The sequence below is a fragment of the Cyprinodon tularosa genome, unplaced genomic scaffold (genome assembly GCF_016077235.1).
Source record: "Cyprinodon tularosa strain WSP-4 unplaced genomic scaffold, ASM1607723v1 ctg30, whole genome shotgun sequence".
Taxonomy (NCBI): domain Eukaryota; kingdom Metazoa; phylum Chordata; class Actinopteri; order Cyprinodontiformes; family Cyprinodontidae; genus Cyprinodon; species Cyprinodon tularosa.
Window position 1 is genome coordinate 2,157,597 of NW_024039008.1, and position 26,247 is coordinate 2,183,843.

Genomic DNA, 26,247 nt, shown 5'->3' on the forward strand with positions numbered 1-26,247 from the left:
TTTGATATTCAATCATTTTTCGCCACTTTATGACTTAGATTTTATTTTGTCATTTTGTACATACAAGTGTATAGAAAAAGTACAGCTCTCTAGACTTTCATTTTTTAAAGTGCAGCCTTGATAAAGGTAAGCAGCAGTGATAAATGCGTGATTAAAAAAACACTGGTGAAAAAAAAAGTGATGTAAACATAAGACTATAGTTACAGTTCCAACATTCAGGTTTTTTTTTTAATAACCTGTTTTATATAACATTTAGCAGTCTGATGGCAGTGGGGACAATGGTTTATATAAAAACTGTTTATAAGAAAGTCCCCATTCTTTTGATTCCGATTAATGGCATAAAAATTATTTAAAACTGGGCTTTAGTTAATTAACTTTGTTTGAGCATGATAAAAAAATTAAATAAAATTCTTCTCATTCTTTTTCATTAGTGTTAGTCAAGAAGTTACAAATTCCTAACTGGATTCAACTCAGCCTTTGGAATATTAAATAATGAATTCTGTCCATGAACAGCTTCCAACTTTAACAGTTTATATTAAAGTCACTCAGTCAATATACTTTATGTCACCTAATAAAGGCAGCAGAAACATTCAGGCCTGCTTTACATGTTACATGATCTTTTATCAAACAGAGCTTAAAAGATATTTCCTTAAACTGATCTGTTACTTATCCCCTCCTACCTTTGGACAGGATCCACAGCCACGGCGGAAGGTCTGCTGAGCCCCGTGATGAGCTGATGCTGCGATGAACCATCCAGCAGAGCCACATTAACCGAACCTGCTTCCACACTCGTCCAGTAGAGCAGCTGGTGGATCCAGTCCACAGCGAGCCCCGACACTGAACCTGCGACTTTAAACACCAACACCGCTTCCTTTGGGGTTCCAGCTACTGACATCCTGAAAAAAACAAAAACATATTGAAACATTAAAAAAGAAATAGAAGTTTGTTTCCATTCATCTCAGGCATAATTGTCTTTAAAATAGTAGTTTAAACAATATTGTTTTCCAGGTTGAATGCTTTGCAAAATCCTCTTTAATAGCTTAAAAAAACAAAACCTCTGAACATTTTACTGTTTAAAATATGTTAATTTTACTGTAGCCAATAAAGGTTTTTTATTTCCTGCTTTAAGAAATGGTATCACATCACTTTTCCACCAGGCTGTTAATGCTGACATGCACCGATTGTAGCAGTGATGAGTAATGGACTGGTTAGGTGGCGTGTGAGAACTGTTTGATCAGCAGAACATAAAGGATGTTTGCTAACTGTGCACAGAGAAATGTTAATTTTAAGAAGCGTGAAAGGATTCGGTTAATGATTAATGAAGTGTAAATACTGTGATATTACCTTTCGGCTCTCGTCAGTTTAAAATCATCCATAAGCTGTCACTTGATTCAGAAAGTAAAAATCACTAGACGCCTTGTTTTCTTCAACTTATGTTTTAAAGGTAAACTATTTATATAGTGCAATACTTTTTCATTAATGTTGATACTTTACACAGATCAAAATACTAAAAGCTTTTTGTTTCTTTTCACTGTAAATATTTTTTGGATATCAGGAGTTTAATAAAATTGGGATATTTTAATAAGTAAATTTAAACTTATGAAAATCAAGTTTGTTTCAGGGCGATTATTTATGAACTACAGAATCAATGCTGCGTAACATTGCTGGGTCTTCCAGCTCTCATTATTCTTTCATTTCCCCACAGAACATTAGTTAAGCTCAGGTCAGTTAGCCCAATATTCAGTACGGTAGGTTGTGATACCGTTGGCAGTGTGGATAGGTGCAAAGTCATTCTAGAAAATAGAATCAGTGTCTCTCTGCAAAGCCTGTCGTAAGAAAAATAATAATATGCTTTAAAATGTCCAGATACGTGGCTTGGCAGACTGTAGATAATATGGCATCACAGACCATCTCTGACCTACGAAACTTCACCCCCAACTTTGACCAACATGGATTCTGTGCCTGTACATCATTCCTCTACACTCTACAATCTTAATTTCTGAATGAAATGCAAACTTTATTTTTTACTAAAAAAGATTTGGTTAGTCTGTCCAGTTAATTTTTTGTTTTTTCTGGTTGAAAGTAGCTTGATATCAGGAATGTGGCGTTTGCACTCAGTGTGGAAGAATGTCCTGCATTTAGTGCCGTTTGATGCATCCATTCCACCCTCATACTGCATTTTGCTTCAGAATCCTCTGACCCTGTGGTTGGTGCATCCAATTCCTACCAACCTCAGCTTTCTATGAATATGCTTGAATAAAGACTTTCTGTGGCTCACCCCCTTTGTGAAAGGCGTCACTAACTGCGCTCTGGACATCTATCCTGCCAGCAGTCATCCCCGCATTTGTGTGGCCTCAGTTGACAGAGACCAATTAGAGAAAAGCTTTAAGTTTTGTATTTCTCTGTTTATAAAATCATGTGTGTTTTAAATTTTATTGTGATGGTGCCGTTTTGACTTCTTTTCAGGAGTATAACTCATAATAAATCATAAGTGGACAGTTCTGATCAAATGCATAAAGAATCTCATATTCAATCAGACACTGAAAGAATTGAGGAAGAGTTTTTGGGCCACCAAGAGAAACAGCAGCTGCACTGGATTTCTTAAACTAAGTGTATTTACCCTTAATTTGAGTAGGTAAATAAAGTAGTTTGCCGATTGAATGAGTATTTTTACTCTTAAAATAAGATGATTAGATAAAATGCACTTGAAATAAGACAATGCAATTGTGTTTTCTTATTTTAAGTGTAAATTATCTTGTTCCATTGGAAAAATGTCTCTTTTACCTCTTCAATCCAAGGGGAAATGCACTTATTTGAAGAAAAAAATATTTTCCAGTGTGGGCTTTGTCACCTGTATATGGATCCCTGTCCCTGCTGGGCCCAGTACACAGTGTGGTTAGAAGCCAGGGCCGTTATAGGACCTGGTCCTGGTGAAGGAGGGACCAGGACCCTATATTTCTTGCTTGTGAGATTTTTCACTTGGATTCCAGTTGAAGAGCTGAAAACCAGCTGAGCTTCGTTTCCTAGAAACAAACGGAAAAATTTAATCATTACATTATAGAGGAACACAGAATAATAGCACCATAGTGAGCAAAACTCAACTCCTCTACATATGTGGAGATAAAAATGTAAAGCAAACATTTTCAAAAGACAAATGAATAAAACACTACATTAGGTCCTACAGTTCAACTGCTTAATACCACAAAGATAAGCACAAGTTCAAGAGCAGCATCACAACAAGGAGGAGGAAGGTACAGTAACTTTTAATGAGGGATAGACTTCAGTGCCAGATGGAGTGGTGAGAGTTGGAAAAACTGCTAATAATCTTGTATTATCTGAAAACCATCCGTCAGCTCCTATAACCCATTACAATGAATTTTAAATCTTAGAGTAGAGGAGCCTCAGCAGCAGATAAATCCAGGTCCTCTAAGAAAATAAGCCATTGGTGGGCAGGGAAAGTCCAGATCTTTAATACTTGGATAGTGTTGTCACGATACTAAACTTTTCAACTCGATACCGATACTAAGTAAAATATTTGATACTCGATACCCTTTTCGATACCACAAGAATAAAAACAAAGACTCTAAAATTCAACAGAAATATTTTCATTAATAAAAAAATACAATAAATAAATAAAAAACAATAAGAATAATATTTTGAGGTTGTATGCTGTGCACAATATTAAGCAAGTTTGATATTAAGCAAGTGCATTTTCCACTATTCTTCACTTTAGATGGCTGTATCGATACTTTTGAAAATGAGTATTGTATCCGGATACAACGTTTCAGTATCGATACTTTTTTGAGTATCGATACTTTTGACAACCCTATACTTGGAAGCCTGAATTCCGCTTGCGTCAAGAGGCAGCAGGTGGAAAAACTTTGCACACACACTGTATTAAAGTTTCAATGGCTTGATGTGGTGCTCTTTATTTTTTTTTTTCAGAAAAGCTTTTTCAGAAAGACCTGTTATCTGCCAGGGGCTGAACACTAAAACACCAACTGTTGTTGTGACTCACAGCAAATTAGCTTCTAGTGTTGAGAATCTTTTCTAAATCCCCAACCTTAACCGTGATAAAATGAGTAAAGAATAGGGTTGTTAAAAGTATCGATACTCAAAAAAGTATAGATACTGAAACGTTGTATCCGGATACAATACTCGTTTTTAAAAGTATCGATACAGTGCCACCACCAGTGGCACCTAAGCAGTCATTCATCTAAAGTGCAGAATAGAGGACAACGCACTTTCAGAACACTGTGTGATTGAGTAATTCTGTGCACTTTTCAGTTTCACACTTTTTTTTGTAAGAGGTGCAGCTGCTGAGAATGATTTTTGTTTCTTAACCGGTTTGGCTAGTGTCATTGTTATGTGTGCAAAGCATAGCCAGGTAAGGAAAACTTAATTTAAATTTTATAAGTTTTTTTTATCAAGCTTGCTTAATATTGTGCACAGCATACAACCTCAAAACATTGTTCTTATTGTTTATTGTATTTTATTTATTAATTAAAATATTTCTGTAGAATTTTGGAGTCTTTGTTTTTATCCTTTTGGTATCGAAAATGGTATCGAGTATCGAATATTTTCCTTAGTATCGGTATCGAGTTGAAAAGTTTAGTATCATGACAACCCTAATAGAGAAACCCTTAAATCAGGATCCAGGCCATAAAACAGCCCCATACAGGAATTGTAACTATTATAACAAGAGGAGTGGTTCAACATTCATTATTAGAAGCTCATAAATAAAATTATTATTTTGACCTTTGACTAATTAGATAATAATCTAACAAATTTAAACTCTTGCATCAAACGATTGCTTAAAAACAAAAAGATTAAATAATAAAAGCCCCAAAGTGTAAGAAAGCAGAACTGTATCTGATCCATTAGTTTTTTTCTTTTTTAATAACTGGGAGTGTTGGAAAAGTTTGTGGCCACGACTTCATTCCTTTCACTGGATGTTGTAACCCAAGTTGTTGCGTTCTAGAACTCTTGCATGATTTACAGTCTTGGGGTGTTTGTCAAACATGTTTTGATAAACATGCAGCATGACTATTCAGGGCTGAATGAGGGCTACAACCAGTGTCAGGGAGGATTTTTATGTATGCATCCATTTGCTCATTCTAGGGCTCCACCTAGGAAACCATTTCTCACACCCTCAGCCCAACAGCATAGCAAGCGTTCCAGATTTCCTGACATTTAGGAACCAGACTTTTCCTGTGAAGACCGCTTTGCCTATTCATTATTGGATTATTAGAACTTACGATAACAGTATCAGACTAGTTTACACATTTCCTGGTTAATCATTTCAACATTAAACTGGACAGAAAGATATTCAGTTTTCAGACGTTTGTCGGCTAAAGAAACTGAGGTTGATCGGATTGCAGGGGGCTACTGCTAAACACCTTTTGGACTCCGGGTGTATCTTTTAAATATGCTGCCAGACAGCAGACGGAAAATAACTGGGAATTTTAATCAAGAAGGAAAACTCGGTGGGATGCCCTCTAAACCCATTGTCAATGGTGTGAGACAGAAGATTTAGACTTAGATAAACATTACTCTTCCACAAGGCGAGTTTATTTTTAGTGTTGCTGAATTTGACAAGTTGGATAGACTAACTGACGTTCCAGCTTCATCTGCCAGAAAAAGAAAAAGTTTTGAAAACGAAGAAAACATAAAAAATGAACAATAAGAATACGTGCAAATAAAAGAAATAGCCTAAATGTGCTTGGCATCAAAAAGGAGCCATTTCTAAACAGCATAAACACAAAATACAAAACCTCTGGGTTAAATTGATGAGACCAAAAAAAACTTTGTGACCACCAGTATCACTGCTACTAATCTTAAATGTTCTGTACTTATTAGGGGTGGAACGGTTCACAAAATCCACGGTTCGGTTCGATTCACGGTTTCGTGGTCACGGTTTTCGATTCGGTTCGATTCGGTATATGTTGATTGTTACACCGAAATCCCATAAAAATGTCTGAAATTAATGAAAAAATCCCCCCAAAAATAATGGATTGTAATTATTTTAAATGATCCGCGGAAACCCTGGATCATTTCCGTATGTTTTGCTGCTTTGAATTTAATCATCTCGCACATGCTCTCTACCATCTCCAAGGGACTCAGAGGGGAGCGGACGGGAGCCACAGTGGGGGCTGTAGGCTTTGCATTGAGCAGCCGGTCTGGAGCGCAGCGGAGCAGAGCGCTGACAGAGTATGTGGGATTTCGGGGTTAGAATGATGTTGGTCATGTTGCTGTTAGCATAAACAAAACGTGTTGCACAATGCTTGCACACTGTTGCACTTTTATCCACAACTTTCTTTCCGCCGTCATCGTAGGTCACTCTAAATGCAAAGCGCTCCCATAGAGCAGACCTATAAAGTGCTGCTGGCGCGTCTTCCAACTCCTGTTCTTTCCCACTCGCCATTCCGACACAATTCTCCACAACAACTGATTTTTTTCCCTGCTACACTAGGGGCGTTTCTCAATATGCGTTCTTGAGCGTTCTCGTGTGCTCGTGTACTCGTTATACGTCATCAGCCTCAGCCCGAGTACCGTTCCAATTCTCGAGAACGCCAGGTCGAGAACGCACCAAATCCCCAGATGTTGTTCTCACCCCGCCCTCTTTATCGAGCATGCATCAGAGCAGACTTGTGCGTTCTTCATACTGACCGCTTTCCCAGAATGCCCCGCGGCCGCAGCTTGATTCCAGACAGCGCTCACAGTGTTAAGTTAAACATTCCCTTTTCTGCTGCTGTTGTTCTTCAAAAGTACGTTTTGAAATCGTTTGAGGCGATAACATTATACATTGAAGCCTCCCTGTGTGGTCTGTTTACAGAGTTAGTGCGAAAAAAAAAAAAAAAGTCCGACGTTAAGCGGGCCAGAGTGACCAGCACACCTCCGAGGGTAACCGCAGCCAGGGCTAAATTTACCCCGTCTGTAGTGCACTTCTCTCGGTCTAGTTATGTGTGAACTACCGCTCGTTCTGATGGCGGTTTTTTGCGGTTCAGTAATTTTTTTCTATGTTTTTTAAGCTTTAGAAATAAAAAATATTGTTTTCAAACTGATTTGTGTAGGGAATAAATAGTTTTGACTGTTAAAGAAATGCTAAACAACGTTGCATGTGATGACGTCACGAGTACGCTTCTGTTCCAATACACATACGTGCTTGCGTGCTCGCGTTCTCGTCAAGTCCGATCTTCCTGCGTTCTCGCCAAGAACGGACTTCATGAGAACGCGAGTACGTACTCGCGTTCTCGTGAATTGAGAAACGCCCTAGGCTACGCTGCTTCGCTTTTTCTTCTTGTTTACTACTGGTGGTTGGCTTTGGTCGCAGTACCGCCACCTTCTGCTCTGGAGTGTAAACGCTTCGCCTATGAGAAAAAGGAGCAGTGCATGAACCGAACGAAACACACGCGAACCGAACCGAGACAGTCGAACCGAACGGTTCGGACGGTTTTCATAAATCGTCCCATCACTTATATATATATATATATATATATATATAGAGAGAGAGAGAGAGAGAACACTTATCAATTCATCCAGATACCCAGACTTCCACCTGCAACTGATGACATGAATTTGCAGTACAGTGGAACATTTGGGTCGTTGCTGATGCCATTATGAATAAATGGTTTTACTCAACCAGTCACCATATTTTCTGGAAAATGTCCCAAAAAAGGGAAACTATAACAATCAAAATCAGTATTTAAATAAAAGACTTAAAAAAAAAGAAGTATAATATGAGATTGTGTAAGTGCAACAATGGGTCATCATAGAGCGCTAACAGGGGGGCATGATGAAAGACAGGCGTAGATTACCAGCATCAGCAGCTTGTTATTGAAAGGATTGAGGTCTTACCGTTGGCCTTGCACTCTCCGGTCAGTGGGTTGGTGTGGTAGCCTTCCTGACATTCACAGGTGATGCTGCTGTTTTTAAGAACGCACAGCTGATCACACAGGTCGCCTTCCAGGCACACATCCACTTCTATGATACCAAGCAAACATATTTTACTACATGAACGCCTATTAGTGACGGCCGAGTAAACACAAAGACGGTTGCTGGATGAACTCTGTGTGATTAAACGCCGATATTAATACATGCTGAAGCTATATTAGTCATAATCTGTCACTTATTATAGGGCAAAGTGAAAAGAGGTCATCGCTTACCTTCACATCGGCTGTCATCAACTAGCTTCATGTTGTCAGGGCAACGGCAGAGGTAACCAATAGGCTGGTCCAAACAGTGATGTGAGCAGCCGCCGTTATTGACCTGGCACTCATTCTGATCACTAATATCTGCAAGAACAAATGTCATAAAAGTTGATCACTGATCGACGTCATTTACATTAAATACCATCTTAGGATTTAACCAGTATCTCTGAGCTACTTGTTGCTTTATCTGTAAACATTTTTTCTTTGTTTTCTTAGAAATGTCCTGAACTAATAAACATACATTTGTTTCAAAACAAATACAAATGTCTTTCAGAAACTCAAAATACACTGATGCATAAAAATTTTCATAACAACCAAATTTTCCATTAATGTAACAGATTTTTTTCCCCTTGCAGTCAGTTCAGCTGATTCCAACAGCAAAAACCCTAGTCTGTGTTTCTCTTCATACTAAACTGTTATAAAGAATAACTTGTTATTGAAAATGCATTAGTGAACAAAAAAGTCACTTAGTCAAGAAATGGAGACATTTAAAGAATGCTCCAAAACTTTGTTCTTAATTACTTCAAATTTAACAGGAGAAAAAAAAAAAAAAAAACTGTATTTCCTATTTATTTGAATAATGGCCCCAAAGTTCTCAGACACTTCTGCCATAGCCAGCCTCATCGCCTCACGGGGCGGGAACACCATTTGTTAAAGATAGGCTCTCTGTTTTACACCTTGGAGCTTTTTCTCTCTGGTTCTTTTACCTGAAAAGAGCTCACTATCGGACAAGATCATCAAAAGAAAGTTCCTGTACTTCGGTAATATCAGTCGGACATCATCTAGCCTGGACTTGAAAATGATCTTGGCCCATGCGCACGCCAAACAAGGATGAGGCCGACGACGCACAACGTGGATAGACGAGATGGAAATGATTACAGGGGAGAAGGACATGATGAAGAACATGGCGAAGGCCGAGAATGAGGAAGAATGGCGCAATGCATCAGGGTGAAGAGTAAGAGCTCACTCGGGACAAACTCTTTAAATAACAATTCATAACTTGTATTGAATAACCATGAGACATGACAACAGATTTGGATAGAAATTGTAATCTTACTCAGATCAGAGAAGCTGCTTAGAGTTACAGAAAGCAGCTGCTTACACCCGGGCTCACCTCTCAGGAAGTGGCCTTAATTAAGTTAAAGAGGTATTTTATACATCTCTAGTCTGCAACATCATCACATTTTACATCATACACATTAGCAGATGAGGAGACATCCATGGGTCCAGCCTTATCAAAATATTACACTTTGTTCTCTTCTGAAGGACACCGCTCTCATTCCATTCCCAAATCTTTGGCACGTACAGAATGAAGATTATAACTGTATACCCAAACAGAGAAACTGCCTTAATTAGATAAACTATTCTGGAAAACATCAGTTCTAACCTGCAACAGGCAGCTAATAGTAAGGTTTAATAAACTCACACATCATCATTAATAATTATCCTAACAGTGTGGACAACTTAAGAGTATAGACAGACAATACTGAACTTTGTATACTGCTGTGAGCAGAACCATATTTTCATAAATGTGAGAAAATGTTTATTAGGAACACTAGTTCTTTCCTAAGATGCCAACATGACTAAGTGCAAGTGGCTGGAGACAGAAGCAGAATGACTCAAATATCATGAGTTATGGACAGAGATGGGGACTCGAGTTTGTGACTCGTACTCAAGTCGCATATTTAATGACTTCAGACTCGACTTAGACTTGCATTTGAAGGACTTCAGACTCGACTGAGACTCGTGATTTCCGACTTGTGAACAATATTTTATTCCAGTGTAAAAACACTTATTCAAGTGTTTTTTGTTTTACTAACTTGACTGATCGCCGCTCGCCTTACCCGCACACAGAAGAGGTAAGAAAAAAAAGTAGCAATTCTGGCCAGTATGGCCCCACACTCAATCTTTGACACAAGGGGGAGCAAACAACTCAAAGACCCAAACCGTGAAGCGCTCAAGTTCAAGTGTTTTATTTATACAAAAAGCCACCGCAAAAGTGGCATAATAAAACAGTCCTTTTCTTCTCCTGATAAAACCTAAATTCAAAAGTTTTCCTTAAAAATCAGAGGCTGGAAGTTGGGCTCCGCTTGTTCTGCTGCTTGTGGTGCGTTCTCCTTCTCCTTTCCTTCAGACTCCTTTTATGTCGGCTTTAATCAGCCCTTGCTCACACCTGAGCGCAGCAATTACGCAGCGCTATTAATGCACTCCGCCTCCTCAGACAACTACTTCAGTCCAGTGCGCATGGATTGTCACAAGGGAAAAACAAACCAAAACAATCCAACATGCAGGAAAAATTCAAAAGTCTAAAATAAAGGAAAACAATCATAAAAAAGAAACATCAAAACATGCAAAGCTCAAGAAGAAAATACAAAGAAAAACAAATCATATCTTCCTCTCCAAACATGCAAAGCATAAAACTAACATTTAAATGAAAGAAAACCATAAATCATATTTTTCCCTGTGCAACACACTGACGCAACAGTACGTGACATATATGCCCGTGCGCATGCATGCATGCAACCCATACAGGTATGGAAGCGATGATAACCCCCCCTGTTTCGGTGCCACCGTTCATAATAACCTTTGGCTACAAAAACTTTACATAAGGCGGGAATAAAAGAGCAGCAAACTGCAGCTTCTTTAGAAGAAAATACACAATGCTTGGTCCACCACATCTAGTGCAGGTTTACAGCCAGGGACATCACAGACATAAGGCAATAATTCAGGACCTTATTATTTCATGCAACCTCCCCTTGTCTTTGATCGACAAGCCCAGCTTTAAAAGCTTCATGGCAGTGGTAGAGGAGAAATATGTTGTGAATAATGTTGTAAATTGGCGCTAAATAAATAAACTGAATTGAATTGAAAATACTCGCTAAAACTAGAAAAAGTTGTAACCATAAACATCAGGTAAATACTGTAAGAAAAAAGTTTTTTTTTAAAGAAAAAAAACTAAAAATGCAAAATTTAACTGGAAAATTTTTTTGCGTGTGTGCTTTCTTTAATTGTATTTTTCATTTAGCAGTTCAAGATAATGATAATTCCATAGATATAATAGCGGCCTTTAAGCTATACCGTCTCAGTGACGAAGATGAAAACACAAGGAGAAACAAGCAAGCACGAAAATTATTGCACTTTTTTTAATTAATCAAGTGATTAGAATTTTTTGTGCGATTAATTGATTATTGCGACAGGCCTTCTCAAGACTTGAGACTTGACTTGGACTTGAGCTCTCAAGACTTGAGACTTGACTTGGACTTGCAAAAAATGACTTGTGAACATGTCTGGTTATGGACTCCTCCACCTTAGGTGCACAAAGGAGCACTATCGCATATCCTACCTCCCACATGCTGTTAAACTTTATAATTCTCACTGCTCTTAAGTGCTCCTTTATTTGCAACATTTATTAGCTCCTCCAATTCTTTTGTACATTTATTTGAACAGTTTATACCTATTTGCACAGTTCTCACCTGCTCTATAAATGGTTTCATTTTTATGCCACTTGAACAGTTTATTTCATTTCTGTAAATAATCTGCCGTTTTTTCCCCCTATCTTGATCATTTTTCTATGTTTTCAATGTACACACATGCACAGATGCATACATATAAATACATAAATGATATTTTTCCTCCTTGTTCTTCCGCTTTTATTTCTGTTACTTTTCTGGTATCTCATATTCAATAGTCCTGAGTGCACCTGAATTGTTTCATTTCCAGTGCTTTGCCACTGATACACCTGAATGTCGGCTCGAGGCCAATCGAAGGTTATTTCGCTTCTCTTCCAAGACTGAATGGAGCGATGGTGAACAAGTTATGTAGATTGCGAGGGTTTTAGCCCAACCCAAGGCACTTTAAATAGGATAGAAAAAAAATACCTTTGTGGTCCAACAATGGGAAAATCTGAATGTGACTAAAGCATGTAGGTAGAAGAGAGCAGACTTACACAAGAGAATTTTAAAGAAAATCTAAAGTTCAGCTGTAAAGCAGAGGAGAAACAATCTGAGAAAAAGAAAGGTGACCCTGTTAAGCAGCTTCCTCCCAGTTCTCCCCAATAGCACTTTCCTATTTTTTGTTCAGCACATAACAAAAGGAATGTCATACTCCTTAAAGGGGAACGCCGTTTTTTTGTTTGTTTTTTTTTTACATTGGGCCCTTGATTTTACATTATTCCATCATGTTCTACTCACCCATATGAGTTTTGTGTCATTTGGAGCCGTTCTGAAGATATTCAGTTAGGTTATATCCAAGTAACGTCTTCCTATGGGCAACGACTTGAAAGCACAAACTAAACTGTTCATAATGTGTTCTTTATGGTACGCCAGCATTCATAACATGTAGGCGAATCACTGTCCCCCAGACATCCGTGGTTATATTTTTTATATTTATATATTTTTTTAAACAAAGCAGAGTGTGTATGAGTGTGTATTCCTAACAGAATATCATCAGAACGGCTCCAAATGACACAAAACTCATATGGGTGAGTAGAAAATGATGTAATAATGTAAAATCAAGGTCCCAATGTAAAAAAAAAAAACGGTGTTTCCCTTTAAGATACGCTCACAGGATGCTTAGCTCCACAACATTTAAGAGGGGAACTGGTTTTTGTGTAAATTCACAGTATTCAATGTTCCAGATAAACTCTACGGCTCAGTGGCTTGGCAGAGTTTAAACAACAAAATCACTAACAAATATTGGAAAAAAAAAAACTGCCAAAACGTATAAATTTACCATAAGTGATTTTATCCTGCAGTTCTAAGTGCAACTAAAAAAATAATAAATTGTTACTGGCACAGAAAGCTTAATTGAAACCTATGAAGATTGCAGCCGGGTGCTTTATCCTGTTTATATATATTTATGTTGTTTTTATTAAAAAAAAAAAAAAATCTCATATCTTATTGGTTGATAATACAGAGAATTGATACAATTCCTTCTATTCTTCAAAATGTTAATCTGAAACCTAAAGTAAAGTTCTGTTTCATCACCATAGTTAACTGTATCTCAATTTATTCTTGCCATATTCAAAAATTAAGTTAAGTCAAACTTTATTGTCTTGTCAAACAAAAAACAAGGATAATTTAACATTCGGTAAAGTTTGTATTTAACAAAACACAAGACATGTTTAAATCTGTTATTCCTTCCTAAAAAATGACTAAATTATTTATCCTGGATCGCTGGTGAACATCAGTTTTGTTTTTCCTATGTTTTATTTCAAATGTTTTCCCAGTTTTCGCCAGTTGGAAGAGTCTTAGTTTAACTTTTTAGTCATTGGTTAAATAGAAAAGTGGAGAGGCACAAACACTAAGCAAGCAACACGCCTTCTATGTTTATTAAATGTTATGAAACTCAGCTGTTCTATTTCGTCTGGTTAACAGCTGTCGTGCGGTTGGATTGGGCAATTGGAAGAAGAGGACGGGGTGTGGATGGTCTGGAAATGTGGAGGAAGCATCCAGTCGAACTGTCAATCAAAGCTAGATGAAAGAGCCAGTCCCATTCGATCCCATCTGATAAGAAGCTGCTGCTGATAAGGTTTAAGTCGTTACACAGAAAGCCTCGACTAACGCTCCGCTTCATTACCAACCCAAACAATCGGAGGACAGGTCCATCTGGATCTCCTCCACCACATTCAGTCCAAGTCGGCTACATTCATTCAGACTGATAAACTATTAAACAGCAGTTGCCAAGTAACCATAAATCATGAAGTAAAATATTGTTTATCATCAAGGCATTGTTCCACATCTATGGTATTAGGGAAGGGGAGCCACTTCGTCCAAGTGCTTAGGAATTTCTGGCTCTTTTTATTACTGAAGCCTTTTTTATTATCAATCTATTAAAACAATAAAATTTAGTTTGTAACAAACTTTACCGGCTTTGAGATAATAAATACTGTGAATGTCTCAGATTAATTTATGAAAATACCTCCAGTCCAAACAACCCTAATATTTTACATATCAGCCAATAGCATGGCACGTTATCAACTATCCAAATTCACAGCCATCGTTGAACACTTGATTTGAATATATGAGTGAGTTTTGTGGCAGCAGAAACAGATCTAGATAATGTGATACTAAAGGAGCTGATACTATTGAGAAGGTTAAATCTTACCAAAAGTCTACAAACATATCCACAAATTAAGATAGTTTCTGCTTGTAGTTTCTCACTTTCTTTCAATATGTACAAAAATACAATAAAAATAAGGTCAGAGAGCCAGTGTGAACTAAAACTTAAGTTACGAGGCTGTATAGAAAAAAAAAAAAGGTCAGTTCCTGTCACTCCTTCCTGGTTAAAAATCCAGTACTCAGTATCTTTTGGTGCCTTCAACAAAAAAAATACAGCTAACCCAAAAAATTTATGGTACCTACATGGCCCTATATGACATAAAACAACTTAAATTAAAATTGTTGTGTTCTATAATCAAAAGAAAAGCAAACAATTATTCAACCGTGCGATCCTTTTTCAAAAAGGTTAATACATTTCAACTTGAGCACATGGAAATGTCCAGTTATTGCTCGCTTATTGTTCAGCTGATCCCAGAAGCCAGTTTAGCATCTCATTATGGTTCATGTCTGTAAAGCCAGATCTCAGCAGAAGCACTTTACTGCCATCTGATGGTGGTGAGCAAAGCATCACCATCCTTATTTTTATGAGCCACTTTCAAAACTTTTTTTTCTCTCTCTTAGATGAGCTCCTTGAGAGAAAAAAATGGTGAGCTTTGAAACATACTATAACTTCAAAACCAGGTTTCTATTCGTTTCTATGGCGCATCATCAATTATATAACCACAAAACTTAAACTAATCAATTCCCTTAAAGACATTTAGATTAATTAGATCTAATACAGATACCATCTCTACCTTTAGGTGTTGGCCTTTAGGTGTTGGCGTTGTCTGGATTTTAAATGTGTTTGTCTATGAGTGGGTATGAATTTGTATTTGATATCTTGTGAGGAGTTACGGGCACCTGTGGGGACCACCCAGCTGGTTCCCATATGGAAAAGTTCTTGCATTTGCGGTCAGATTTAAGCCTAGGATGTGAATTCAGTTTAGGTTGGTGTATATGGCCTTGTTTTTGTTAACTGGTGGGGACAATTTCCCAGAAATATGCTACCTGTGGGGACCAACAACCTAAGGATTAGGTATGTGTTGGTAATGATTAGGCTTAAGATCAGCACTATTAAATAGAAGTCAATGGAAAGTACCAACAAGGACAGTCTGTCAGTACAGACATGATTTTCATGGCTTCTGAAGAAAACATATTACTTTCTTTAAGTAGATTTTTTTTCGTTTCAATCTAATTTTACTGATCAAAGGTAAAAATATGATCTACATCGTAATTCATAAAAGAGTCGTTTGCTTGGTGTCCCTTACCACAGTTTTCCTCATCGCTGTTGTCAGAGCAGTCGGGGGAGTGGTCACACCTCCATGCATGCCGGATGCATTCTCCGTCTCCACACTGAAACTCTGAGGCTGCACAAGTCATGGACCTCTGAGGAGAGCCTTGTACTGAACCGCACAGGACCTGGGATTCATCTCGTCCATCTTTACAGTCCCTCTGGCCGTCACAGAGTTTGTCTCTAAGCAGGCAGACGTCGGTCGGCCCACAGGAGAAAGACCCTCCACTGCAGTTGCGACAGGAATCCTCATCGCTCCCATCACCACAATTGTCAATGCCATTGCATAAGAGCTTTGTTGGTATGCAGCCTCTGCTGTGGCAGGCAAACTCATATTTTCCACACCTGCTGTGGCCTGTGAAGGTATAAAATGGGGACACAAGGATCTAGTTTTAAAACTCTAGATAGAATCTACAGCATTTCATTAGAAAACTTGGTGCATATTTTAGCCCTTGGATAGAAAAATCAGTGACACACAGTGTAAATGTTTCCAAGCACCTTTCTGAAAGGTTAAACTTTTCTTTTTTTAGTTTTGCTGCTCCTACGTTCTTTTTTTTTTGTGTGTTTTGGTTTTTGTTTTTAGAAAAAAACAGAAAAAAACAGACCAAAAATAGGCTGATGAATCCAAGGGTGTAATACCCCACTCATGATGCTACCACTACCATGCTTGACAGCTGGTACAGTGGTCCTACATTTATGAGCTAGCTGTTAAATCTTCCATCCATTTATTTGGCTTTGTGGCTAAACAGAGCCTCCACTGTCTTGCAGGTATAACATTCCTGATCTCTCAGTTACACCAGCATCTCTATGGGTTCGTTGCTACGTATCACGCTGCAACCTGCTGACTCTAAACAGATCAGTGGTATTGTTTAACAGCTGAAGGCTGTAAAAATGTCTCCCTCCTGTAGAGCTCTACTCTGCAGGGCTGAAGTTTGAACCTAACATAAGTTCCTTCTGACATCAGTACTGTAGACCCCGATGACCTCAGCACGATTAGGAAAATGATAATCCCAAACACTATCACTTCCATGACCTTTGCTGCTCATAGAAAGCAACACTTAGCCTGACATGCACCTTGAAGGTTAGATTAACTCGAAGTTCAAATTTTAAATATTTCATGTAAAGGTTGCCTGAGAGATTTAGCAGAAACGTTGGAATGCAATATTTTTTGGGAGTCCTTTAAAAGAACAAAAGCAAGACTGAGCTCTAAATAACCATAATCAGAATAATATGGTAAAGCTTTAATGTTAGCCTCTGAGACTTTGAGGCCCTTGTTAAAATGTCACTAACGATCTGGAAGAGGGTGGGAATATTCTGGGAATTCATCTTTTATCTAATCTGTACCTGACAGCACTTGTTTGAACTGAGAGCAGATTAGTCAGACCTTATAAATTGGAGGCACAGCACGAATCCCACGACCCTCTGGAGCTACATTTTCTTTTTTGCTTCAAAATTAATTGCATTAAATCCCTATTTTGACCCTGAATTTAGACTAAAAAAAAACAAATATCAGTTTACCAGGGAGCTAATTGTTATCTGCTTTATTAGGAAACTTTTTCAGTAAAAACGTTACTTAAACTGGGCAAAAACAATTAACTATTCCATGTCGTTTGGTTTTCTTCATTTGGTTATTATGTTTGTTAGAATACATAGTGATTGAATTATTTGTTTTATTTAAATCATGTTTTATAGATATATTAGTCTATTTTATTGCATGCCTTATACCCACAGTGTTTTAGATATTTTTATAATTTTATTTACCTATTCCATATTATATGTTTCATGTTGCAAGATTGTACCATAAAAAAATTCCTAGTTTGTGAACTCCTTCACTAACAATGGCAATAAACCTGATTCTGATTCTGAAAATATTTTACATCCCACCTGGACTTTAGCTGAAAGAAATCAGTTTTTTTTTTTTTAGTTTAACAAAAATGCATCAAAACCAACAAAGATTATTTTGCATTCTCCTAATACAAAATGTTGATTTCTAAGATTTTGTTTTTTTTTTTATCAATTTTGTATCTGATGGACTCCTTAAGTGCTGCTTCCACATGATTTAAGAATAAGAGCTGCTAATCGGATGTGCTTGATTAATCCATCAGCTGGTTGGTATCAACTATACAACTGTATGACGTACTGCCCAGCAGAACAGACATCAGCAGTGACCTTAAATCAGCAGTTGTTCTCTAGTTGAAAATACTATAGTTTTACAAAGATTTATCTGAGCGAACTGAAGGTACTTCTCCATCAATATCCTCTTGACAAATAAGACCAAAACAGAGATGATTGGTCACAATAGATAGCACCATGTTTGCCAACCCCCCTCAAAATTAAAGATATTATTCATAATACATTTTTTACACTGTGAAGACAAAGAATAATAATAAAAATAATAAATAAAAATCAAACAAACATTGATTTCACATGTTAAATGCACTCAAAGTAAAAACAAAATGCGTAAAATTCAATGCTGAGAGCATTTTAACAAATCCAAATTATTTTTTGTACAGTTTAGGCTTAATTACTTCTCTGAGTATTTCATTTTTCATGAAAACTACATTTTAGAATCTGTATACTCCAGCTGATAATCCTTTAATGACTAAAATTGTTGATTTTTTTTCCAAGTATCAATTAATCACAATAAATAATAAATCTGATTTGGCTCCAGTTTGTTCAATAATGAATTTGCAGTCTGTTAGTGCTTCTACATATTAATGTCAGACAAAAATACCATAAAAACCTGGTAAAAGTTTGATCATGTCCTGATAAATAAGACCCTAGAAGTGCTTAAAATCCCATCAGACCTTGAACTCACCGCAGTGGTGTTCATCTGACCCATCAGCACAGTCCATGTGGCCATCGCACAGCTTCATCCTCGACAAACACGATCCATCGCTGCACTTAAACTCCAGCTGCTGGTTACAGGCTGCTGGAAAGTGCGCCGCAGCACCTGGAACACAGAAACAGAACAGTTTAAAAGTCACAGAGCAAATTATTTGAGAAGATTAGGAATGAGTTACACAGAAGAAATTGTTTTGTTTAAATAATCTAGTTTCAGTTTGATTCTATTGTTTTTCTATTTTCTAACAGCCAGAAAAAGCAGTTGCTATATTTATCTTCAGGAAATTGCAAAAAAAAGTCTAGAAATCTATTCCTTTTAAAAACTAAAGCTTTCCTGATAATGATACATCAATCAAACTTTTTGAGATGTCCTGGTATGTAGAGCCATTTCATTCAAAATTAAGTAAATACTGCGATCGATAAATTGTCAATAAATACTCTATTAAATAAATAAACATCCTGATGAAAACTGAAAATGTGAAAATAAATATTTTATTATATTTTTACATTTATTATGTAAAAAAAAAACTCATTAAAATATAAGAACATGAAATAAAAAGGAGCTTAAATTGAAAAATGAGTTTAAAAATTAAAGTGTCACAAAATAATACTGCATTATGAAATAAATACATAATTAAATAAATTACGTAATCAATAACTCTTAAAATATGGTAAAATAAAATAAGAAAAATTATTTTAAGATATTTATCTGTGAAGATTTTCAGTCATCCAGGTCATGTACAAGCTTGAAAGGTTCAGTTATGGCAACTGGATGTGAAGTATAATTATTTATTTTTATTTTATGGTGATATCTCTTTATCTAATGGAATATTTATCGACTTGTATGTTTAATGAAATGGCTCTCCATATACTTGGTGCAAAACATATGAATCAAATGACTAAAACACCTCAGTATGCAGTCATTTTCGCTACGATCCTCTTAATAATCTAATATACGTCGGACCAAGAACCCATCTAAAAGTTACAGGATACTGGCCCTCAGGAACTGAAATGGCTGCCCTCGTCTTAAACCCAAAGTTTGGGCTTGTTAACTTGGAGCAAATACAAACCATTTATTTAGCTGAATAGAGGAAAAGCTGTAACTTCTCTACGTATAACCTTAAATAAATTAGTAAAATGCACTATAATAATTATTATAACAACAAAAGAGATATATCGAAGCATGTCATTAGATAAATTGGGGAAAATATTTTTATTATCATTGGTTTTTCTCTCATTATAATAATAATAATAATAATAATAATAATAATAATAATAATAATAATAATAGACAAGACATTTGAAAAAACAGCCATAATATTTTATGACTTTTAAACAAGCCTTTCAGAAAGAAAAGACTGTCAATCATAATTAATGTAAAATCTATTTTAGAAATTTAATTAAAATTGGAAGTAGGGAATAAATAGCTCAGCAGCTACCTGTCAACAAGAAGGGGAATGCTGGTTGGTGCGCCTCTTATTAAAACAGCAGATAAGTCAGCCTACAGTGAAATAATTTTAATGGTGCGAAAAGTTCTCTCACACCCACCTGATACTATTATGATTGACCGGATCTTATTTATACCCCAACACATGGCAGATTTCAACATGATGGTGAGCCGTTTAAACAAAACAGACAGTGGTACTTTTAATTACTATGTTAATAACTGTGTATAGTTCATTAGATAGTTGGTATAAAAAAAATGCACTTAGATATGTTTAGGACCGCAATAAAGATCTCAAAAGAACGATGTATTTGTAGACGTCCTGGTCTATAATTGAGAAGGGGGGCTACCAGGTGCCAGTGATGGGGCCCCTGAGTATTATCAGTACAGAGAGGGCCCATACTGACTAAATAAAATTATAAAAATGTAACTTTGATATTATTCTACAGAACTATTTAAAAACTGTTAATGAAAAACGATAAAATAAAAATAAAACCAGCTTTACCGAACAAAAAATCGCTTTCTATAATTTAAATGAACCTCAAACTATTACACCTTAATTTCATTCATATCAACACAATGTTACCATATGGTATCCTAATGCTCAGGCTTTGGTGGAAAATATTTTTATATTCTTTATCACCAACATAAAGAGATTACTTTAACAGATGCATGTCTGTAAACCACAGGCATAAAGTTTCAGCCTGACTTCCTGCAGCAGATGTGCTGCAGCAGTTACAGCAGCAGCCCGGTGATAGTAGGACCGCTGACAACTTTCAGCCGGTCATCACAGAGAATAAAAAAACCCACAAAGACCGCAGCTCAGAGCTAAGGAAGTTTATATGCATGCATAAAGGTTGACTCGTACCCGAAAGATGAAGACAGATAAACGGCGCGATCAATAAAAACAAGCCTCCAAGGTGCCCCATGCTGGATGCCTCGTCCGCAACGTAGAGCCGCGTGGCGCGGAAATATGACGTAAGAGCCGCAGCTGATATAAACTGTCAAATAAAAAAAAAAACTGAACCAACTTCCACCCATCTTCTCACAATTAAGAACTTTGTTACTAAAAAATGCAACCTTTAAACTACATTTTTTTCTATATTATTTTTGTAATTTTTCTTTTTTTTTTGCCTTTTTTGTTTGGTTTTTAACAAAGAATTAAAGACTCTAACTTAAAAAAAAAAAAGTTAAATGTGGGCATAAAATCTGCTCTAAAACATCTTATAGTTATGCACAGGTGGGTAGTAACTGCATCTCCTCAGTTAGATGTACTAGTTTTACTGCACTTTAGTTTTTACTGAGGTAATAGTATTGATAATTATTACTACTCTTAATCTCTGGCTACTCTTCCAACTTCATTTAATAAAGAACAGACTTGGTTTAACCAATATCGCACCAGAGAGACACAGTTTAAAATTAGAATCCTTGCTTATATACAAGCTTTGATGTTTTATTATCATCTCTCTGTTGAGCCACTTGGAAATCAAGCAAACATACAATAAGCTGTTTATATTCAGTAGAACTCTGCAATCATAACCTACTGTATAGACATTAACTGCTATATAGGTTTTATTTGTGTCATATATGCAAAAGTAGAAAGTGTTTATATATGCCTACATTTTTACAAAATAATAATTTGTTTTTTATGCTACAGAACTTTATATTCATCTTACAGATAAGATGTAATTTGTAAAAAATTAAATCAGTTATTAGTTGAACGTTTAATGGCCTTCTCTCCTAATATTTTTTCTCTCTTGTAAAAAAATGATCACTACTCTTGAGTACAATGTTTGGCTACCTTCAGCTCTGATGAACTGTTGTTAATTTTCTTTTTAATTAAATCTTTATTTAGCAGAAATTTGGCAACATGATGTTACCTTGTTTTTTCCCCCTGATTTCTCTTATGCGGTTTAAGAGAAAATTTTAAAATTACAACATTTCTTGAATGATTTATAGACAAATAGAAATTTTTTTCTCATGTGCTCAAATGTGAATAAGTTCCATATAATATTGCACAGTATAATTACAGGAATTGGTACAACCCCTGCAGAGAAACTGAATAAATGCTGCATATTTGCACGTATAAACGCACCATGTATTTTCTCCCACACCGTTTATATTTGATCACTGCTGCACTTTAAGAAATGAAAATATCCTGAAAGCTGTATAAAACGAAATTTCGTTCTGTATATTCAATTCAATTCAATTCAGTTTATTTATATAGCGCCAAATTCACAACACATGTCATCTCAAGGCACTTTACAGTTCACTGTGTATACAAATTGACAATAAAAGTATAAATAAGCTGCCAAACTTCACAAGCTTAAAAAGGAGTAAAATCTTTCTTAATCAAAATTAAACTATAAATTTTTAATAAACCCAGAAATATAATGGAAACATTTAAACCTTTTCTAGATTAGAAAAACTGAGTGTATAGTACAGTTTCCTTTTGCAGACAGACATTAGAGGTCCATCTATCAGAGGTTAATATGGATATCTTTGAATCATGGATAAATAACATAGGTGACGCATTTCAACTGGATATGTTCTTAGGTCTGAGATACAGAATTAAAAATTCATTTTATTCTTTTTTTGATTGACCCGAATAATATAATGAGAAACAAAAATTTTAAACAATAACATATTTTATTAACACTTTCTATTGTACAAGATACAACCAACAGAAGTCATGAAGTGGCTCAGGGTGCTGCTCAGAGGTACGGCTGGTCTGTGGACAGTGGAGGTGGTTCATAAACAGTTCCCGGTGTCACAGGAGACTTCGTGGTCTTTGCAACCTCACTAGAACAGATCAAACAATGTTAAGCTAAATATCACAAACAAAGAAAGAAAATAGATCTACATTTGATATCCCAAAGATGCAAAGAACACTAGTAATGACTTACTTTGACAATGATGACATTTAACATGCTCAAATTGTCAGAAAAATATTTCATTTTACCTCCCAGCAGTCAGAGCTTTCTGTGAAGACATCACTACTGTGGCGGGTACCGACTCTCTGCGGCCATCTCGGGTGTAATAGTAGTTGTTGGCAAACTTGTGGCTGGGGCCTACAGGCAGACTTGGTGGAGGCTGTGTCCTTTAAAAACATGAACAGAGGTCAGAAAAACTGCCTGTTTCTTCAGCAGCATACAGGTTTTCATCATCAATCTGTGTGCAACTACGCCAACGTGACTTGTTTTTAAGCTACAGAAAATGAAGGAATCTAGTTTTGTTCATTGGTAGTCATTTCATCCTATTTTCATTTATTTTTTTCCTAGGGTAGTAAAGGCAAAAGCCTGTACTTATTAAACTTCTCAAAGTTGAATGTTAGCATTAAATATTGACTGAAGTGTAAATGCAAGTTATCATAATTCTCATTTAGTCTTTCGTGTCTAGTTAGGAATTGCCACTAGGGGGAGCTATGTTGGCACTGAAAAGATATGCCTGAGAGCCTTTTAGAAAGGATCCAAAGGTTTTAAAATGTTAACTTTACTCACAAAAATAAAGAGAAGAAAGAAAAGAAAACCTTGCATTTATTGCACATAAAGGTTTTATCTTCATTAATGCAGGATCCTGACCCTAAATATTGCAGAATTTTACGCCAAAACAAATAAGCTGCACCACCTTAGAAACTGCCCTCAGTGGCTTGCCTGGGTTCCTTCATATGAGTGTGATTATCAGCTATTGTATAAAAATGACACAAAATAAGATGGGAATCAATGTTTAGGCATGAAATACAGAAGAGACAAAAGGCAAATATTAGTTGGACTTGAAGGTAAATTTCTGTGTGGCTTTTTTGAGAGAACATTATAATTGTTTTTCACAGTCAGATAACGGAGGCGACATAAGATGCAGTAAATCAATGAGATGCCCCACCATAGTTTTTCTTCTTGTCCACATTAGTTAAGGTGGGGGTTAAGCTCTCCTTTTAATATATTTTTTTTCGCCTCATCTCCCTCCAAGAGTTGATGTTTCCTCCCCCCCCCAAGCTTGGTTTCTCTATAGAATCTACAGCTGATGCAATCATTTAAAATTTAGCATTTCAAAAACACAACTCACTTAAAAATGAAATGTGTCACATTTTTTCACCAAGAATTGATCTGAACAAAAAAGGAAACTGCAGTAACTACATTAATGTACTAAGTTACATTAAGCATTCACCACACAAGAATAAACGTGTCAGATGTAAACATATCTTGAGGTTTTCACAATTTCACTGTGACATGTTGAGACTCAGTACATTTTTTTTGGTTGCCTATTTTGTAATATGTCATCCAGGATCATCTTTGAGACTCAGCAAAATGTAAATCAGTTCTGTGACTGAAGCTAAATATTAAACACTTTGCTTAAAGTGAGACTCCAATGCTTGAATAACTTCAGGAAAGCTTTGAGACAATACTTTTGTTTATTCAAATCTAATGCTGACAACATTCTTAGGAGTATCTCTGAGAAGTCTGATAGATCATCAATGACAGGATGCTGTACTTTCCTTTTAACATCACTGTATGCTTTGCTAAGAAATATCAATGTTCTGATCAATCTACCTTCCTTCTTTAATTTCCCTCTGGTATTATTAAAGTATTTCTGATTCTGATTTTTTTTTACATTTCATTTGTTAATCTACTTTGAGATCAGAATTTAAGGTGGCTTCCTCTAACTGTCCCTCATGTATGTCCAAACCTAAACAGCTTTTGGAAACAACCTCAATAATTGTTACATTCATGCTGATTTTGAAGTTTCTATCTTAGTCAGTTAAATAACATGCTGCTGTCATTTTGCACATATCCGATGTTGCTGCTATTTTAAGATATCCATTACTGTAAAAATGTCCATAGCTGTATATTGGTTATTTATTCTCCAGAAGCACAGTATTTATATTGTTAAAACCCTTTACAGTACAGTATTTTATGTGTTTATTTTATAACTCTTGACTATTGTTATTCTCATACATCTTTCTAAGATTCATAATTGTGTGAGCATTTTTCTATAATCTTTTTGCTGCTGTAAACACCAGATTTCCCCCATTGTGGGACAGTAAAGGGACTTTCTATTCTACTCTATTCTCTCAGACAGACTTCCAACCTGTAACAATAGCGAACATAAACATACTTTGCAATGTGTTCTTATTGAAATCTGTTAAGACTTCTGAAACTGAATCAAGGAAAAGTTAAAAGGCAAATAAAAACCCAGAAATCTGAGATCAAGAGGACAATCTATCAACTAAGACTGTAGTCCTGAAAGTGTCCTGCAACCTCTCCATGTGTCTACAGTCCAACAAACATGAACCAAATCACAATTTCATCCTGAGCATCTAGTCTGGTTCTACAGATGTATGCTAACGACCTTATTTTAACGCTTATGTTTAAACAAACATTTGTAAAGGTGCAGCACACAGAGGTCCTGGATGCTCCTATGGAGGAATAAACATTACCTCTTTGCTATCTCCTCATAACGCAGCTGCAGCTTGGCTTGCAGATCACGCTGGAAAATAAACAACGAAAAATAACATTTTTATTTACATCGAATCTGCATCATAGTTAAAGCTACAGTTTACATTATCAGCGTTAGGTAGCAGGTCTGCTGCTTAGCTGAGCTAACCTTCCGGGTTCACCCTCACCAGAACAGCGTTTAAGCCAAAGACCCAGAAAGTAGAGCTTTATTTTTGTATTTCCCAATAGAAACTTAATGACTTACCCCCGCCAAGAAATTTCGAAGCCTCTGAACGATTTTAGTAGCGGTAGCCATGTTAGCTGTTGTTGTGAAGGACACGGGACTTCTTCTGTGGTGTTACAGAAAAAGTCTCGTACATTAGTGACACCTAGCGGCCACAGGCCAGAACTGCTGGATTTACATTTATGGCAAGAGTAAATAACAAATTACCAAAAAAAAAAAAAAAAGGAATCACTTCTCTTGGATTCGTTCAAGGGGTCTTTTTAAGACAAATAAAGGAGAACTACACTCCTGAGGAATTATATTTGTTTACGATTTTATAAAATTTTGTATAGAAAATGTACTTTAAACTTTGCCCTTGTTCTAGAATAACCCCCAGTATCTCATCTAAAAATAACCGACTTCCAGAATAAATTACTTAAATTTGACTACTCAATTGAACATGTTGCATGTGTTGCATTCTAATGTTTTTGGAAGGGATTGTGATTTTTATTATGTCTCTGTTTTAGAAAAGTATAAGGGTGATATAAGAGGAGAGAAGAAGATAGGGAGACTGACTAAGATTGAATGAGAGGAGGAAAATGGGAACACTGATGAAAAGAAAAGTTGAAGAGAGAAACATCTTAGAAAAGTAAATCAGACAGAAGTCAGAAGAGGGCAGGAAGAAAAAGACAGACACACCTGGAT

At 36.3% G+C, this 26,247-nt stretch overlaps 2 protein-coding genes across 2 annotated transcripts in view; both read right to left on the minus strand.

The window, feature by feature from the left end:
- LOC119787590 (low-density lipoprotein receptor-like) overlaps positions 1–20,816 on the minus strand; it is a 32,017-nt gene extending 11,201 nt beyond the window's left edge. The window contains exons 1-7 of the mRNA XM_038291546.1: positions 20,756–20,816; positions 18,418–18,552; positions 15,577–15,954; positions 8,166–8,294; positions 7,858–7,983; positions 2,852–3,023; positions 681–896 (exon numbers count right to left, since the gene is read on the minus strand). Of these exons, the coding sequence (XP_038147474.1) occupies positions 681–896; positions 2,852–3,023; positions 7,858–7,983; positions 8,166–8,294; positions 15,577–15,954; positions 18,418–18,552; positions 20,756–20,816 (1,217 nt within the window). The remainder of the gene's footprint in view (positions 1–680; positions 897–2,851; positions 3,024–7,857; positions 7,984–8,165; positions 8,295–15,576; positions 15,955–18,417; positions 18,553–20,755) is intronic.
- A 1,705-nt stretch (positions 20,817–22,521) lies between these two features.
- ndufa7 (NADH:ubiquinone oxidoreductase subunit A7) lies at positions 22,522–25,722 on the minus strand. The gene is made up of 4 exons (XM_038291615.1): positions 25,585–25,722; positions 25,322–25,371; positions 22,850–22,987; positions 22,522–22,689 (listed from the first exon to the last, which is right to left on the minus strand). Exons 1-4 carry the CDS (start codon positions 25,633–25,635, stop codon positions 22,602–22,604), a joined length of 327 nt encoding a protein of 108 aa, XP_038147543.1. The 5' UTR covers positions 25,636–25,722; the 3' UTR covers positions 22,522–22,601.
- Between the last annotated feature and the right edge of the window lie 525 nt (positions 25,723–26,247).

Excerpts from the sequence above, each read along its gene's own strand:
- ndufa7 (XM_038291615.1), bottom strand. The coding sequence starts at position 25,635 with ATGGCTACCGCTACTAAAATCGTTCAGAGGCTTCGAAATTTCTTGGCG. Across the intron at positions 25,372-25,584 it reads TTCGAAATTTCTTGGCGGGG|CGTGATCTGCAAGCCAAGCT; the intron begins GTAAGTCATTAA and ends TTTATTTTCCAG. Across the intron at positions 22,690-22,849 it reads AAAGCTCTGACTGCTGGGAG|TGAGGTTGCAAAGACCACGA; the intron begins GTAAAATGAAAT and ends GATCTGTTCTAG.